Source organism: Epinephelus fuscoguttatus, linkage group LG18 (genome assembly GCF_011397635.1).
Source record: "Epinephelus fuscoguttatus linkage group LG18, E.fuscoguttatus.final_Chr_v1".
Taxonomy (NCBI): domain Eukaryota; kingdom Metazoa; phylum Chordata; class Actinopteri; order Perciformes; family Serranidae; genus Epinephelus; species Epinephelus fuscoguttatus.
The window spans coordinates 26,162,902-26,182,430 of NC_064769.1; the positions used below are offsets into that span (position 1 = coordinate 26,162,902).

At 39.6% G+C, this 19,529-nt stretch overlaps 1 protein-coding gene across 1 annotated transcript in view; it reads left to right on the top strand.

Moving 5' to 3' along the window:
* The window catches only part of LOC125878604 (ephrin type-A receptor 5), a 101,600-nt gene extending 82,931 nt beyond the window's left edge, over positions 1-18,669 (top strand). The window contains exons 16-19 of the mRNA XM_049559897.1: positions 346-495; positions 7,790-7,983; positions 11,048-11,212; positions 13,129-18,669. Of these exons, the coding sequence (XP_049415854.1) occupies positions 346-495; positions 7,790-7,983; positions 11,048-11,212; positions 13,129-13,240 (621 nt within the window). The 3' untranslated portion in view covers positions 13,241-18,669. The remainder of the gene's footprint in view (positions 1-345; positions 496-7,789; positions 7,984-11,047; positions 11,213-13,128) is intronic.
* The last annotated feature ends 860 nt before the right edge of the window (positions 18,670-19,529 follow it).

Genomic DNA, 19,529 nt, shown 5'->3' on the forward strand with positions numbered 1-19,529 from the left:
ACAGGGGATTTGTTGAAGAAAGTGAAACTTGGTATCATGAATGTGTTCCTTAATTGGTATTCATTAGCGTAATTGTGGGTCGGACCACATGCGGCAGAAGTGTCTCAATTAAGGTCTGTTCTTGGTTTCCGCCTTCGTTTAAGAAAATGTGGAAATTTGGAAAGCCTGCAGCTGCATTTATACACGGGAAGGTCGTTTGTGCAAATGTGGCACTGAGCTGTTGTAGATGTAAACATATTAGGGTTATTTAAGCACCGCAACAGATGGAACATTGATTTTTAAATCTCCATTAAATCCAACGAGGGCTTTGCATAATCTGGTGAATGTTCTTGCATGTTGTCACAGGGTGGGAAGATTCCAATTCGCTGGACAGCTCCGGAGGCGATCGCTTACAGGAAGTTCACCTCAGCCAGCGATGTGTGGAGTTACGGGATTGTCATGTGGGAAGTGATGTCATACGGAGAGAGGCCGTACTGGGAGATGTCCAATCAAGATGTAAGTTTGATGTGACCACTGTTATGGAAGGTGTTTGTGTGCATGGTGTGTGTGTTTTGTTAGTTAAAAGTTGTCTTGTTCTGAGCTGTTTACCCCACAATTCAGCTACCAAGTGGAAATATTTATCACCCAGATTGTACAATGGCAGTAAAATGGACAACAGTCTTGCCACAAGACCCATTTAGTAGCTGTTCTGCAGCTTTCACGAGTTGGCCCAGTTGTCACAGAATTATAAATGTCCTTGTCTTCACTAATTAACACAATATATCATGTTTGTTTAATCCATACAAAAGCCGAAGTGTAAAAACAAGAATTTGCTCTTTCATGGGGGGGGGGGGGGGCTGGGGGGGGGGGAGTCTTCCTGGAGTCTGGTTGCCTGGAAACCACCCAGAGCCAAGAAATAGTCTGGCATTTAACAAATGCGATATACCACGTTAATTAGTGACTTTTAGAGGTGCTGGTTGGCAGATTTGTTACCATTTGACAGAGCCAAGCTAGCTGTTTCCCCCCCTCTGTCTCCTGGCTGTAGCTTTATATTTAAAAGACAGCTATGAGAGTGTTATTGATCTTGTCATCTAACACTCTGCCAGAAAGCGAATAAGCGTATTTTCCAAAATGTCAAACTTTTGCTTGAAGGACCTTGGAAACAGCAGTTGAGAAAAACTGCTGTTTCAGCTGCTCGACAGCAGTTTCGAAGGTCAAGAAAGGATTTTTAACCTCAGTTTAGACCGTTTTGTCAACCTTGGCGTTAAGACCCAACAAAATATATTGTGAAAGGCAGTGTTGTAGTAGAGACGGGCTAAACTGAGACCAAGTCAAGACCAAGACCAGTGCCACACCGTCCCACACCGCATAAGACTTATCGTAAAATGTGGGATATGCAAACCATAGGCACTCCTCAAATTGATCTGAGAGATCCACATTCACATAAACACACACAGGAAACAAAGATTCCTTCATCCCTGTTATAGCCATATATGTAAGTATATGTTTGTATGTGTAAGTGTACCATGAGAAATGTCTTGATAAAATAATCCAAAGACATTGCAGAGGTTAATTTTGGGTGGTATTTCTATGAGAAAACAAATTCAAGCACACAGTAAGGAGCTGAAATCAACTCATCCGGTCTTGAAATAAAATCCCGAACTCTTTTTGTCTGAGACCTAGACGAGACTGAGTAATTATGTGATTGAGTCCGAGACGAGACCAAGGTTATTATAGTCAACTAAAATTTAACTAAAAGCTAAAAAGGTGGGGAAAAAATGTTCTCTAACTGAGATAAAAATAAAAACTAGACTTTTGAAAAAAAGACAAAAACCAGTTTAAGCACTATTATATACTACAGAACTGACTAAAATGAAAAAAAAATATACAATAAATGTCTTTAGTTCTAGTCTTTGTCAATTTGGAAACATTTGTCAACACAATCGTGAAGAGGAAGTGGTGCATACTGAGACTGGAATGATGTGTACAAGACTGTGAGTCAATTAGCTTCACACAGTGTTGTGTTTGTACAGTAAAACCTATTCTGAACTTCTTAAATCTCACCCCCAATGCCCCCTCATAGTTTAATTTTGAAAAATAAATAAAACTAATGTTAAAACAAATAAAATTTAATTAAAACCAAACATTTTCAAGCAATAACAACGAAACCTAAACGAGCAAAGACACCCTGGAAACTAACTTAAACTAAACTGACAGGGTGTCTATAGGTCCTTTAAAAAGTCTTAAAATATCTTGAATTAAGTTTTCTCAATATAAGGCCTTCAAAAGTCTTAAATTATCTTAAATTTAGATTCAGTAGGTCTTAAATATTTGCTATCCCATTACCATGATAATTTCTCCAGCCCAATGACTGTTTACAATCATGAGACAGACTGACGATTTAATTATCTTATTTGATTAAGGTGGTATTAAAAAGGTCTTAAAAAGTCTTAAATTTAACTCGGTTATATCTGTAGACACCCTGACTGAATTTAATAAAATATATTAAAAAAAAAAAAAAAAAAACGTGGTCACGTGGTCCAGATTTCTCCTTAGTCATTAGTTTAATGTCCCCACAGATTAATATTAATATTAATTTGGCGTTATACTTGCATACTTGCTATAGTCTCTGAAGTCTGTCCACAGCTCTGGGGAAAAGCTGTTCCGTAGCCTGTTTGTGCATTTGATTGGGGTTTGCAGTCTGCCCGAGAGAAGGATGATGAAGAGGGGTCCGACCTTATGTTTGTAGCCCGTGTGAGAAGACGGTCTGAGTGGATGCCGCAAAGATGTGGTAGGGGGAAGCCGATGATCCTCTCAGCCGTCTTGACAACCCACTGCAGGACTTTCTTTCTTTCCAGAGTACCACATAGTACAGCAGTATGTTATTATGCTCTCAATTGTAGAGTGATAAAAGTGGATCAGAAGTTCCTGAGGAAGCGTGTTGAGTTTCAGGGTCCTTAGGAAGAGCATCCTTTGCTGGGCTTTTTGGATGACTGCAGTTCAGGTCCTCAGCTACCAGGAACGTAAAGTTCGCAACACTCTCCACCTCTTCCCAGTTCATGTGCAGTCCACTGTGATGAGTGAAATCTGTTATCATTTCTTTTGTTTTTAATTCTGCTAATACGAGTCACTTGCCATTCAGAATGGACCCAGGACCCACTTTTGGACTGCAACCAAGTAGATGGGAACCACTGCATCTTGTACAACTGAAGACGCTCACACTCACATACCTGAATAAATTACCATAAACTTTACAGACAAAATAAATATGTGATGTTAAGTTCATTTGAATGCGCCTGCACAGTATTTACGTCCATTAGAGTAAAAGAAAGTTGGCTCAAAGCCCACTGTATTGTTCCTTTGGGGCCTTGTGTTCAATAAAGACAGCGGTGGAGCCGTCCAGGGAGAGAAAGACATGCAGGTGAAATATACATGTTTCCTGTCAGGGGGCTGAAATAGGGGCTGCTGTGCGGGAACCTATTAGTATAAATCTATTACTGCAAAGTGTGGACAATGAGAATGAATAGCTTCAGTGGAAACACAAAGAGAGACGTTGCGGGGTGTAAGGAAAGGTGTGTGTAAGCAGAAGAATGAAACAGGTGAATACGCATGGAGGTGCAGAGCTAAGCAGAAAAACACAGCGGGCAAAATAGCAGGCTGTACACTCAGTTAGGTTATCCATATATCTCCCATTAGTGCCGAAGCTTTGAGGATCGCTTGAAAACAAAATGCTGCGGTTTTAGAAATATTTGGCGAAATGACAATACATAACAAAAAAGTGGCAGCTAGCGGTTAGCGACACTCAGCAAGTGCTCAAATGACCTGCACGTGGGTGATGAAAAGAGGAGGAGAGGGTAGCACCTTCATTATGGTGCAGCCCGGAGGTCATTTTAATGAGCTATCGTGTCACATGCCGATGAGTGAGAATGTAGCATATCAGACACCACACACACTCGCATTCCCCACCCACAGACACAGGCCACATATGCACGCACAGCCCTCCAGTGACCTCTTCATCCCCTGCTTCAGACCCCTCCCTCCTCCTTTTGGTTATTAGGCTGTCTGTCTCAGAGAAGTCTAGAGAGGGGGGGGAGAGAGGAGAGGAGAGGAGAAGAAGACGTTTGATGTTTAATTGAAAGCGTTATGCTGGATTTTCTCTGATCTGCGCCAGAAAGTGCCGGCTCTCACACTCTCTTTCTCTAAGCTCCTCTCCTTCTGTTTCCCATTTCTACCCCTTTTCCTCCTCACCCCTTTCTCTCGTCCTCTCTTTTTGTCTCTCAAAAAACACAATCTGTTTGCATTCTTCCGTTCCCTCTCGTCCGTTTTCTCTCCCTTTTTCGCCCACCTCGGTCTCTCATTCCCCCCCTCTCTCTGATCTTTCCTCCCTGCCAGTCAGCCTTGTGTAGCTCTTCTCCCTCTCAGCACGCAGCGATGATTTGATGCCGCGCTTCTCTCTTACGCTTTGGTGCGAGCGTACGTGCGCTTTCATGCATGCATGCGTATTGGAGTGCTATCACGTCTGTCTTTTGTGCGAATTTAACACAAGCAAAGGCTGTCATGAACTCAACAAATCAATTCCCTCCAGTGTCTTGCACTGGCAGAACTAGGCTGAAACTCCAGCCTGCTTTCCACTGCAGGGTCTAACGGAGAGCCAGGGTTTATTTATTATTCATCTAACTCAATTTCCCCTCCCAAAAAAAACATTTCTGTGATTCATTGCTGCATCTTGTTACTCGCGGAAATGATTAACCGGGTTTTGCAGCGTATCAAATACACAAATAATGTTTTTATGATGTGTTGCTTTGTTGATCCTGGCAGGGGGTTCGTTTTTGCCAGCTAACTTCTTGGAGGTTTCAGTGTGGGGTCAGATAGAGAGCAGGAGCATCCCTGGAGCAAATATCAGGAGTCAGGATTTTGCTCGGAAGATTTCAAATTGGAAGTAAGATTACTTTTGCTGAAGTTTGTCGCGGTCCTGCTGTGAAAAGGTTATTACATATCAGGCATCGAACAAGTTGTGTCCTTTCCGTACCCTGGAAATGATTTGACTTCTTCAGACTTTGTCCAGGCAGGAAACTGTCTCTCTTTCTCTCTCAAACCCTCTTTCTGTCAGTCTATCTCTTCTTTGCACCTAACTTTTATTTTTTACATCCAGTCATATGTAATCATATACAAGTGAGCATACAAAAATGAATCATTGCTGAACAAATGTCGACCTATTTTATTCAGATTCTGCTCACAGAGACATCACAGACACAGGCACCCAAGTAACCTCATTTTAATTGATATGCAGCCACCCATATATAGACACTTACGGGAGACTTTGGAGAGCAAAGAAAGGAAGGTTGGGGAAAAGCTCACGAGTCTGGGCTGTCCCAGACGAAAGATGACCATCTGCAATAATCCAAAAATCAATGGAAAAATCCCATAGGCTTTTTAAAGAGGTAACAGGTGTGACGCTGATTTTCATATTGGCACTCTACTGTCTATCTCTTTTAAAGTGCCAGTGTGTAATATTCGGCATGGTTTATTGTCAATCTGAATCTGAATCTGAATATTCTACCCATTAATGTGTTTATATAAGTGTATAATCACTATAAAATAAAATTCGTTTGGTTTTCGTAGCCTTATAATTATGCTTTTATATATATATATGTAGCAAGGGTCTTGCTTTAGAGAGGTTGCCATCTTGCGCCGCCATGTATGTACGGCAGACCGAGTGGACAATCCAGCCAGCCAGAGAACGCATTTCGCGTGTATAAATGAACCAACGAAGACAGCGGAAGGAAGGAAGAAGGAGGAGGAAACAGCAGAGAGTGTTAGTAGTTCGTCAATAGAGAGTAGTGAAAAGTTTTTTTAGTTATAAAGTTTGCAAATGGACCACACTTACCACGCAACAGGAGAGAATGAACCCGAACCGTCATCTGCGAGGAAAAGAAGACGCAACTTCACTCCTTGTGATGCACTCTCTGCGGCGCTTTTCCTCCTGATGATATATCTCCCCAACGATGGCAGCAGTAGCACCGAATCCCATTCTGTGCAGCAAAATGGGAGCGGAGGATTCAGCTTCTCTTCTCACCCGTTCAGCATCCAAGTTCCTCATCTGTATGCTCTGGCTCAAACAGGTATGGCTCTGGATCTGTGTCCACTACAAGAAACTCTTCAAAATCGCGTTCAAAGTCATCCATTGCAGCTGCTATTGTCTGGAGATATCGCTAGGCTAAATAAACAGCTGAGCTCTGTTTACCGGCTACGCTGTCAGTCAGTGTGCGGGCTGGAGATTGGTGGAGCAGAGAGGGGAGGGGGGTCCCCACTCGGTATGGTAAACGAGTATGTGTGTATGAAGTGTGTCTGTTACGCTAGAAGAGTCAGAGTTTGGGACGGAGTCTTTTACCCCCTGGAGTGTTACCGGAGTTACTGGAGTGCTCAAATAAACTGGCCTTTTTGCCGAACGCTCCTCTGGTCTCCTGCTCATGAGGGATTCATTACAATATATTGTAACATGGTTTAGATTTCTAAATAAACATTCACCTCATTGCTAGATAGACCTACTCCTCAAAAACTTGTGCGCAAGGCTTTTTGTCCCTACGAGGCCGCTGTCATTTACCTGACGGGAGGGGTGAGCGAGTGAGCCCTGCAATCTAGAATTTGACCATTGATGTGACTGTTTTCAACCCATTTTACACACTGGCCCTTTAAGGGAATAGCTCACCTAAAACAATATACATTTGTGTATAGCACTCACCTCCTTCGGTTCTAGAAATGGTTTTCGAATCTCATTGAGGAGAGTGGAGCAGACAAACTTTGACGGAGGCCGAACAAAAGAGAGCAAGAACATTGTAAGGCTCTGATCGCGTTTCTGCGCTCTCAGCACTTGGCATTTTTGCCGGAGCGCTCTGGACTCCTTTAGCTGAAAGAACTTCAACTCAAAGTGGAAAAGCGCCCCAAGTCATCTCTTTCGTCATCTTTTTCCCCATTGTCCAATCGGGTGATTGGAGAGGTGGCGGGCCTTCTGTGGTGGTCACAACAACAAGTTTACAGTTGGTAAACAATGGAGGAGAAACTGGTGGTAGGGGTTACCCAGAGTGACACGGCCTGACAATATACAGCAGGTTGTCAAACTGCCCCTGAGTCATCCTAAAATATGCCTGGAGATGTCCATCATGGAGGCGAAGCTCCTGGACCAACTGGTGGTACTCCCCATGACCCACCCTCGTTATTAGGGTCTCATGTGCCCACACAGATCTCTGTTTCCTTGTGCCCAACAAACTATTAACTGATAGCCTCTCACCCTCAACCAGAGCTACAGCAAGAACCCTCTGCCTGTGGAAGACTTTGTTGTGCTCATGCTTCCTGTTTGTGTTGATGCAGAGGACTTTTAATGTGAGCTTGTGCAGTGAGGTTTACCGAATATTTTGCGTGCATTTGTAATAAGTTTGTTGTATTTTATTATGTTTTATCTTTAACTCTGTGGTCAAACTGTCTGCAAGGTAAAGTTCAGCTTGGGGACAGTTGAAAGTTAAAGTTGTTGGAGCTCCAAGCCATCTTTTCGGAGGGGAGGATTGAGACTCACATGGGGAGTTCACTGCTCTGACTCCACTCCACTAGCCCCAAAACCTTTTGTCCAGCCAGTTAAAACGGCGTTACCCTCTCACTCTTTCCCTTCATTTCACTTCTTTTCTCAACTTCTGTATGGAGGAAAGTCATTAGTTAGCAAATCCTTTGTACTGTCCTGAAGTATTGTACCACTTCATGGCTTTTTAAAAACCTAACCTCTGTTTGACTTTCTCCATCCCCCCCTGTCTGTGTGCAGGTAATAAAGGCAGTGGAGGAGAGCTATAGGTTGCCAGGTCCTATGGACTGCCCTGAGGCTCTCTACCACCTAATGATGGACTGTTGGCAGCGAGAGCGAAGCAACCGCCCCAAGTTTGATGAGATTGTCTGTCTACTAGACAAACTCATTCGCAATCCCAGCTCATTAAAAAAACTGGTCAACTCCTCACACAGGTATGAATTCACACCACATCACAGTGAATCAAACACATCAAAAAGATATGTCCTTTATTTTGAGGAAAATCTATGTTAAGAATCCCATGATTTTTCATTAATACAAACACTGCAATAAAAGCAGTAGATGGACGATCGTTACTTGACCTTATACTTTATTTCACTTAACCCAGACCTGTTGTCCTTGTTTTTGGACACTTCTTGTGCATCTAGTGGTCATACAGTAAGATGCAACCCATGTACACTAATCCATGTAAAAACAAGATGGCAGCCATCTCTGCCAAGTCAGTCTGCAGCTGATCCCAACACAAAAGAGGACAAGGTCCAAAACCTGATCACATTTTATGCTTGAAACTTTTTTATTTGGGATTAAAAATGTTTGTAGTTTGATATGGCAACAAATTTGGCCAATTTTAGTAACAGTAACAATTAGGCAGTTCTCATTTCTCATCTTGTTTGAGGACAATGGTACTTAATTTTGTTAACAATGTTCATTTTTTTATGCTCATCAGGTCCTGTTGATCCCAAACAACATTAAAATTGCATACCAAACAAAATTTCAGGTCTCAGGAGGATATGAATAAGATATTCATATTTTTAAATTTGAGTATTTTCGTTAAAAATTTGAATGTATTCAATACTTAAGGAAATAATTCTACTAAAGAGTACTAAATGTAATTTAAATTTTTTTTTTGTTAAGAAAAGATATATTTTGGGTATTACTGACAATTTTTTTTAAAAAAAATCTTGAAAATGCATTGTGCTTTAATTTGCTTATTCAATCTTAAGCGACCCAGCCCTGCAAGCTAATAGACTCATCACCGTACAGATGAAATGTAAATAAAGTCTTTTCCAATCCCAGCTCATTAAAAAACAGGGCAACTCCTCGCTCTTCAACTCCTGCATGAATTCACCGCACATCACAAGGTATCAGACACATCAAAAGATATGTTATGTCCTTTATTTTGAAGAAAATCTATGTTAAGAATCAGATTTTTACTTTAAAGCCCAACACAAAAATTACATTAAAACGGTAGATGGCCGGTCATTGTATTGCTATCTGAATAAAAAAAAGATATTTTAAGTCCTTTAATATTGAAGAGAATCTGTGTTAAGAATGCCATGATTTTTATTTTGAAGCCCAGCATTAAAATTACAGTAAAAACACTCGATGACCAATCATTGTACTGACATATGAATAAGATATTTAGATTTTTAAATGTGAGTATTTTTGTTAAAAATTTGAATGTATTCAGTACTTCTCAATATAATTCTCACACCTGCTTCAAGTAAAAGACTACTAAACATATTTTTTTAATAAGAGATACATGTTGGTTATTACTGACATTGTTAAAAATCTTGAAAATGCATTATGCTATAATTTGCTTATTCAATTTAAAGTGAATTCAACCCAGCTCTGCGAGCTAATAGATTCATCGCCGTACAGATTAAATGTAAATAGAGCCTTTAGCAATCCCAGCAAAAACTGGTCAGCTCCTCACACAGGTATGAATTCACACCAAATCACAGCGAATCAAACACATCAAAAAGATATGTTAATCCCTCTATTTCGGAGAAAATCTATGTAAAGAATCCATTGATTTTTATTTTGAGGCCCCACAGAGAAATTACAATAAAAACAGTAGACGGCCAATCATTGTACTGATACATGAGTAAGATATTAATACTTTTAAATTTGAGTGTTTTTGTTAAATATTTGAATGTAGTCAATCCTTTTGGAAATAGTTCCCACATCACTCCTCAACTCCTGTATGAATACACACCACATCACAACGTATCAAAACACATCAAAAATATATTTTAAGTCCTTTATTTTTGGAGAAAATCTATGTTAAGAATCCACTGAAAAACAATAGCTGGTAGATCATAGTACTGATATGTGGATAAGATATTAATATTTTTAAATGTAAGTATTTTTGCTATTTAATCCTTTAGGAAATAATTCTCACACCTGCTTCTACTGAAATACTACTAAACATAATTTATATATATATATTTTTAAGGAGAGTCATGTGTTGGTTATTACAGACATTTTTTAAAAATCTTGAAAATGCATTATGCTTTAATTTGCTTATTCAATCTTAAGTGACTTCAACCCAGCTCTGCCAGCTAATAGACTCATCACCGTTTAGATGAAATGTAAATAGAGCCTTTATTGAAGTCTTGTGTAGCTGCATAATTAAATCAGGATGGACACAGTCTTTTACTGCCGCATGCCTGCTAAGAAGAGGAGATAAATAAATGAAAGTGGCTCGATTTCCTTAAAACTACACATTAGTGTGAATTGTATTCAGTGGGGTATTTTTTGATTATCCCAACACTTGGATATTCAATTAGTATTCCTCCGCTATGTATATGCATTGCATTAGTGTATAATGGCATGAAATGGCTATAAGTGCTCTGCAGCAGACATTTAGTCAGACACCCTCATTACCTTATTTTCCTTGCAGTGGTAATGAAATGATGTGAGAGCATTCTCTTTCCCACCTACACACTAACACTGACAAACACACACAGGAACAAAGTTAATAAATCAGTGGCGTATCTAACAGCCCCATGCAATGACATATGACAGTTAGCCAGATTAAAGGAACGCCGGGCCTTGTTCCACACTGCACTCCTGTTCTCGCTACAGCGTAGAGAACATTGTTAGCTGGCATGAACATTTCTGTTTGATAGCATGGAGAGCTGTGTTTGTTAGCACGGGGAGTGAGCTGAATGACAAAGAGTTTTGAGTAGGCAGCATTTTCAGCTTTGCGTGATGGTGCATAACTAGCATAACGAAGCTTCGCTGGTAACTGTCAGGATTCTTGAGCTCAGCCATGGGCTTCAAAATGGAGTTGATTGCACAGTGAAGCCCACTCTTTAATATCTATTATAATGATGTGAAACAGGGCTGGTGCCTGGAAAGTCCTTCCAGCTAATTCTATTTTACTGCATTCTGACAATGGAAAGTGTCTGAAATAAGACATAAATTTTGTGCTTTAATTTGATCACTGTCTCACTCTGTCTTTTACTGTGTCTTTATCTTCATACGTACCAGAGTTTCCAACCTGTTAGTGGAGCACGCCAGTGTAGAGGGGAGCTGCAGCGCTCGGAGCCAAACCGTGGGGGAATGGCTCGACTCCATCAAGATGGGTCGTTACACTGAGCTTTTCATGGAAGGAGGTTACTCTTCGCTGGAGACGGTGGCTCAGATGACATCAGAGTAAGGACACTTACCATACACACATACAAGCATAAAGAAGTATCAAGACATCTAGCCATGCAGATAGTTTTGGTTTTATTCATTCAGGTTTAAGATATCTGGCTCTGATATTTCTTGGTAAAATAACATGATCCAGACTCAAACGACACCCATGAAATGTGCAGTGCTGCATGTATGAAACTGAACTCATTTTTCATTATCGCATTTTGCAATGGACATGGTCACAAAGTTTTGTGAAGCTTGAAACAAAATGAGAATGCAGGATCTGGTAGAAGGTTGCAAGCCTGTGAAAAAGTTCTAAAAAACCAGCACCCTTTATAGCTGCAGAAAATTAGTATGAATTATGAAGTATAACTCAGGGACCATCCAGAAACCACCATCATGGTGATTTTTGTAAATTGGTTAAATCAGGATATGTGCAAGATCTGAGCCTTGTGAGAATATTATATATTATCTTAACTGCAACAAGTTTGTGCTGCAGCCAGGGTCTGAAATCAGCTTTTCACTACCTGCCACTGTAGCAGGCGAGTTTTTGGTTTGGTTTGTTGTTTTTTTGTTGCTGTTTCTGTTTTTGCCTGTCATAATTTTCATATAAAGAATGATGTCATTAACATGTATGAAAATAAGGAGGATATTTTCACTTTTGGTACACTTCAGCATATTTTGATGCTTTACTTGAATAACATTTTGAATGCAGAATTGCTACTTGTTTTAACAGAGTATTTTTACACTGTTGTGTTACTATTTCAATTTAAGTAAAAGATTTAAGTACGTCTTTCGCCGTTGGTTAATTCCAGCTCGGGGTGGGTGATATGACCCTAAAATAATATCACAATATTTCAGGGTATTTTTGCGATAAGGATATGACAAATCTATTCATATAAATCAACAGATTATTTCCTTGACTTTTAGCAAATTGAGTTGTTTGTTTGTTTTTTCTACTCACATCACGCTGTAACCTGTGATAACTATTACACATTCACATATATGTAGTTTTTTATCAAGCCGCGAGCAGGAAAGACGCTGTGCTGCCAGAGGAGCTGCTGAATGAGTTCCCTTTGAAAGTAACTCACTAAAAGAGTCTGAGAAGTCCGGGGCCGTTCATAAACCATTCAGGGTGCCACAGTTTATTCCACACTACTGAAGCTGCTTTTCTTTTTGGAACCACTGCGGAGTTAGTAATAATTTTGCTTTCAGCTATGCTTATTGTTGACTTGGGTAACAGTATGAAGTTGAAATATCTCAAGTGTCACGATACGAATTATTCGTATCATTTTAAAATTTAAACCAGTATTATCATTAATGAGATGACATTGCACACCCCTAATTCCTATGTTCAAATTACATCATACTTCTCGGGGAGCCCTATTTTTGGGGGGTTGGAGGGTACTGTACACATGCATGTGCACACATAAACCCTCCTGCCTACGCTGGGAAGCGAGACATGGGAACTTTACTTGGTTGTTGAGGAGCTAAAATTCATACATGAGGTATTAAGGTTGATAGATAACAAGTGAGCATGTACAGAATGTGTCTGCGCATCTTTTTATTGATGGTTATTGGTTAGAATTCAGAGAACTTCGACTGTCATTCAAAACAAATAAGGTTCTATGGCCAATAACAGTGCTTTTATATAGCAGTTGTCTTTCTGTTACGGTTTTTCTCCGTCCACCAAAGTGGTGGATCGCCTGATGATTTTACACATCACTGCCAACAATTTATCCGCGTTTTGCGGGTGCTAATTTCAGACCCTGGATCCAACTTCAATAAAAATGGCATCAGAATGCTTGTCGTCTAAAAAATACAAATAAATCTGTTGCAGAAAACATTTAAATAGAAGTGTTTTTATCATTTGCATAATATATTTATTTGTTGCCTAATAATTAAGGGCCTGTTGTTTGTGTGCTGTTTTTCAGGGATTTGAGAAGAGTAGGAGTGAACCTGGCTGGACATCAAAAAAAAATCATCACTAGTATTCAAGAGATGAGAGTCCATATGAACAACATCAACTCTACTGTAAACATCTGATGCATTTGTACAGGCACACACACACATACACAAATACACACATATGAACATACACAGTATATGGACCTAGTATGTGACAAAAAGACTCGATTTGCTGTTGGACCTAGAGCGGCTTAGCACTTTTTATGGACAAAGAAACCCGGTGTTTATGGATCTAAGCTGGAGGATCCACATTCTCATGGTTCTTGTGTGTGGAGTTTGCTTGTGGTATCACTGGGGATATCTGACATCGCAGCACTAAAACCAAACTGAACAGAACTGAGTGGTGCTACATGAAGGGAAGACTATGGGGAGCTAAACTGAACTGAAGTGAAGATTTCTCATTCTAATTATTCCATTTGTGTGAATCTTGGGGATTGTGAAATCTCTGTGCACTGTTTGGATTCTCTCAGATCAAACGTGAAACACAGACCGCAGATCTGGCTCCGAGAGCAACCAGCACCTTTTTTGGCTGTATCACAAATATGGAAGTTTCATGCAGCGGGCTCGAAGTGAACTTTTTCAGCCTGTCTCAGGTGATCTGGACCCAGTGGATCTGAACAGTACTGACTTTTTCTCTGGCTATTTTCTCTGGAAGTACAGTTCCATCACGAGTCATTGAACTGAACACCATTCTCAGGCGGGGGGGAAAAAGTAATAATGGACCAAGAGCAACGTCTTCATTAGTTTCAGTCTTTGCTTTGCCATGCTGATGTGCTTTCGATTTTGTTTTCCTGCTACGAGACTGCAGTTTTAATCCAGCTGTGGAGTTTACCGAAAGTCCAAACTCATATTCAGCATCATTTACTTAATTATTTGTGATGCAAGACAATAATACATAATACAGCCATCACTGTTTAAAGAGGCTGAAATTTAAAATACAACAAAGTCCATAACAAGAAAACCATCTGGGTCTGAGTTCAGTCAGAATATTTCACATTTTACTGAACATACAATAGTGTGAAAAGATACAAGGCTTTAGTGACACTCTCTACAACTGTTCCTTTGGCTGAATGTATAGCACTACACATAACACAACGCTCAATGGCAGCATTATGTTTGATATGTAAATGCTGTCGAATAGGGGTAAAATGTAGCAATAGAACCAATCTGGTCCTCAAGAAGCTGTAGATTGTATTCAGCTTGCTTTTTGTCAAAATCTCCACTAAGATCCTAGTGGATTCCTACAGAACTCCTTCAGCTATCATCTCCCAAACCATGCAGTTTCTAACTGGAAATGGATTAATATACTGGAGACTTCCTGCATGTTTTCATGGCACGTTCGCTCTGATGCCAGGGAACCTTTGTGTAGGTTTTAGCAAACTCACACATTCAAGTCAGTGACCTTCATCCAGAGTCTAGAAGAACTGTTTACCTGTGCTCAAACACTAATGGATCCCTCACCCTAGCTTCTGATGAACCTTCATGGGCTCTGCAGTCCGTTGGACATACAAAATGGAACAGTCATACAGCTTCTAATGGAATTGTCACGTCATGTTCAAATGCACCTTCAGTTGAATTCAGCCGGAACATTCAATCTAATGGAAATTTCATTCATGGAAATTCATGGAAAGTTCAGTCGATCCTGATAGAACATTTGCTCATGTAATAATGGAACTGCCAGTCAGATTCTCATGGACCGCTTCAACAAGATTCCAGTTGGACTGTTTACTGATAATCTAATGGAAACTTCGCTCAGATTCTAATGGAATTGCTGCAAGGATTCCAATGCAGCTTTCACTTACGAGTACACTCAGATTTTCATGGAGCCTTCACTTAGAACCAACAACCTTCAGGTACCGCAGAAAACCCTCAGCAATCTTTTCAGTTCACCGCGCTGTAGAGTCTCTCTCCACCACGTCTGCCACGCCACAATAAACCTCACTCTGACAGAACTGCTGAAAATAGGGAGGCAATATTGATCAACTTGATAATCATTTATTTATTTATACTTGTTTCAAAAAAAGAGCAAAATGATGTGGACAGTTTGTGTTTCATCATGATACTCTCTCTTGGACTACTGAGCAGCTCTGCCTACATGTATTTCATGTATATAATGTATTATATATTTAAAGCAGGGAGCATTGTTCTTCAGTCTATCATCATGTAGACAAGTCGGTATTGATCAAGCATCTCAGAGTAGTACACATTAGTAAATAGTGACAAATATTCTAAATCAGCATTCCTGCTACTTAGACCTGGGCCACTGTCAGATGGGGGCAACCAGCACATCTGTCCCCATGTAAGGGTGCCCAAAAGGGTATGCAGAATTATCAAATATCCATGTTATGTTGTTGGTGATTGTGTTTCATTTCAAGTTTTGGTGCAAGACCTGGTCATATTTTCAGCGGCCCTAAATGAGACAGCAATAAATACTCTGTTGTCTCTAAAAGTCGGAGAAGTGTGCGCAGGGATTGATATATGAACTTATGGTATGGTTAGGTATAAAATGATGTCAGTGATCAAGCCCTTGCTTTACTTCTCTTTGGTATGGTATGTTATACTTTGCTACTCAGTGCTTTATTGCTGAAACTTGACCCTTTTCACCGTTGTGTTCACCTAACCAGGAGCTGAGTTCTAACAGTATATATACATATATATTCCTCTTTGCAGATGACATGCTAGTATTTTTCTTGGTTATACACAGTGTACTGCTAGTGCTGTGACATAAGAGTGGAAACGAAATGAGATTGTAAAGCTAGTTTTATAAGAAGCAGTATCACTTGACTGTATGAAGAGCATAGAAAAGCACGCAAGAAGAATGTAAGGTTTTAAAGGGGTATTTCACTTTTTTAGAAGATATGCCTCACTTTTAAACACTCAAACCCCCCTCTGACTTGGAGATGAGTCAAAATAGGATAACAGGCCTCAGTGGCAGAAGAACGCCTGCCTTCAAGATCATGTTTCTTGACTGGTTTCATATAAGAATGTGAGTGGGGAATGGTCACATTGTTATTTAATATGGGTATGTGTTTTTAAAAGTCGAAATCTTCTACCAGAGTGAAAGTTTGCTTGGAAGATAAACATCTGCATAGTCTCTGTAGTTTACATTGGAGGATTACTTTGGAGGTTTAGCTTCAGCTTCTGTGTCAATATACTATATTGTAGTTTTAATGGTAGTGAACAAGAGCCATTTAGCAACATTAGATCTGTTGTTTGTACCATTTTTAAAATCACAGTATACTTTTTTCAAGCAGATCCTTTTCAAAAATGTCTTCAAAAATGCAACCAACCTTTTGGCAGTAAGACATATGTACAGTGTGTAGACTATCGTGGCTATGCAGATTTTTAATGTTGTGGGGGAATGCATCTATAACATGGTGCATATTTTATATTAGACAGTATAAGGCATGTACATTGAAAGTAATTGTGCTGGGTTGTCTCCTTAGTCTTTTGAATACCACAGGCGCTTGAGGAAGTTTCACAGTGTTTTGATCCCACCCAAATTTCATGGTATTGGCTTTATACAACCACCTGTTCTAACTTAATTTCCAACGTAAAACCTATGCCTGGGGCATGAACAATTGGTGAATTGTACACCCTTATAAGTGCCTCTCATCTTTCGAGCACCATTATTTCCTCCCCCACCAAAATGCTATGCCCCAATAGTGCCCCAATTTTCTATGTATTTACCTTTTGCCAACAGTATCTACAGGCAATAAGAAGAATGTCAGACAATGTGTATGTTGGAACTAATTTAATTTGCACTTTATGAGAAATCTGTTTTGTTTGACTAAAAATGTCCAACTGACTTTTTAGTGTCAAAGTTTTTCTTGATTATATACTATAGAATTCCGAGAACTACAGTGTTCCCTTACACTGATTATATCACTCATATTCTCAATGCTTCCCGTAGTGTAATATTTGACAGTTAAGCACAAAGCATTGGTCATATTTTTTAAAACAAATCAAAGCTATATATGGAAAACTAAAGCATCGTTGATGTAGAGCACCATTTTCTTGTGTATGGCACAATGATACACCTTCAGAACGTAAGCACAGGGTTTGACAGAAATCTTATAGGACAGTGAGTGGATGATACGACTTTGTACAAACGTCAATAGCACTAGCCCTTGATGTCAACAAACTTCAGCCAGACATTTTATCTGAGCATTTGCGGCATTTTAGCATTACCACTGCTAAGTACAAAAGTGTGAAAACAGGTATTGATCTGTCATTGCAAACAATACATATACCGTTTAGCTGATAGGTGTTGCTGCGCGAATTGTCTTCATCATTTCAATTTATTCTCAGCACTTTGGCAATGGCATGATTTTATCCCAGCAGTCTGTTTTTAAGCTGTCCTCGTTTAACAGGAAGAAACAAAGCACAGCAAACCAGCAGAGACTTGTAAAGATTTATTAATGTGTTGTTATTCTACAGTGACTGTCAGCTGGAACTCCCATCAACCATGCAGCAAAGCGTTTATGCAGGAGCCAATTTTTTAGTGTCAAATTACATTATGTAACACGTCTGATGTTACATCTGAATCAACGACCTTGTTTGAGATTGACTTTCAGAAGAGGGTAATCAAATTTTTTTTCACATCAGTATACACATAAATTTCCATAACAAGTTCTTGCATTTGTACACAATGGAGTTTGTTGGAATTGGCGCTGTAATAAAGGCACTGCATAAACCATTGGATAGGAGGTTTGCCTGAATACTAGCAAATGTACAAAAGCAATATATTAACAGCAAAAAAAAACATATTTGCATACACAAATGCGTGGGAATTTAACAACCATTTAAGGGTTACATCTGATTGGTTTTAAGACATTTTATAATGATGAAAACCATAGTGTTGGCATCTTTGGAATAACTCAGAAATAAGGCAAAGAAGTGGGCGGGGTTATAAGTGGGCCACAGTTCTGGCTGTAACAGTCCTAATATTTTCCTTAGACAATATTACAGTTTTTGACAAGCTGTCTGAGCATTTTCCACACTTAGACGGTATGAAATTGCTCTCAGTTGAATCATCAGCTCCAAGCAATGAGCAACTGCGCAGCTAAAAAGTCAAGGGCACAAGACAGTGTACGTCAAGAGTCTTGTTCCTGGTTGCAAGGATGTTTGGAATAAGCTTGAACTGATTTCACATCTCTAGCTGACATCTTTGTCATGGCAGCAGCTATTGACAAAAGATATGTCTCAAAAGCTTTTGTGAGCTGAAACATTTGCAACTGATTTAATGGTATCAACGACTCCAGTGTCTGTGTGTTGAGTAACATTGAGATTAAAGCTAGAAGTAAATTTTCAGATGCAAATTTGCAGTGGGAAAATACTTATGGCTCCACCCAGTTCACAACTGTATAGTTAACTTCTCAGGAAGTGGAAAATAGGTACATTTATTGGGTCATGTGCAGCTTTCACTGAAAGTATCAACATTCAAAAGCAGGTATGCAGTTATTAGGTTTCCCCCAGATCAAAGACGATGATCATGTTATCAGTAACTCACACACAAGGTTTTAAACAACTGAATAACTGTTTTGTGATTCTTTGAAAGCACAGTAAAGATACTATTGATGTGCTATTGGTTTGTCTTTGAGACTGTCATGTATTATGTTTGTGTTGATGTTTTTGTAGTGTGTTATCAAATTCTATATTTTTGCAATAAAACTTTTAAAAAATCATCTTGAGGTAGCTGTCGTTGTCTGAGCCTCACAGCCGGTGCCATTGCATTACATAACACATGCTCACACATCCACAGATAGCAGTTTTAATTATTGCTTTACTGTATGTTTGTATGGCACCTTGCCACACACACACCTGCTGCAGCTTAGGTTGATCCAACAGTAAAAATCTGAGCTCTCATGTGCTCCTAATACCTGCTTAACAAACTTATCTACTACATGACATATTTAGCCATTTAGACATGCTTACTGTCACGGCCCTGGCTGTGTCACTAGTTTCCCTGTTATTTCCTTGTCCTGTCTCTTTTTGTGTCTGTGCTATGGGTGTGGAATTAGCAGATTGTTGTTACCAGATTGTTGTATCTACCAGTGTGGCACAGTTCCTGCTTTAGGCCTCTGTTGAGTTGTGAATTCAACTTAGACTTTTTGCTTGTGTATTTCCTCCGTCATAGGATCACCTTCATGGCAATCTTGGTCTATCCACACTTCAGACTAAAATATTTCTCATTGGATTTCCATTCAGATTTGTACAGAAGTTCATGGTCTCCAATGGAATCCCATTTTGTCTTTGGTGGTCCCCTGGCTTTTTATCAAGTTAGACTTTTCATTTTTCACTTAGCTAGTTAAGCATCTCAACATCTACTTGGAACGACTAGATTGATTGGCATGGAATTTGGTTC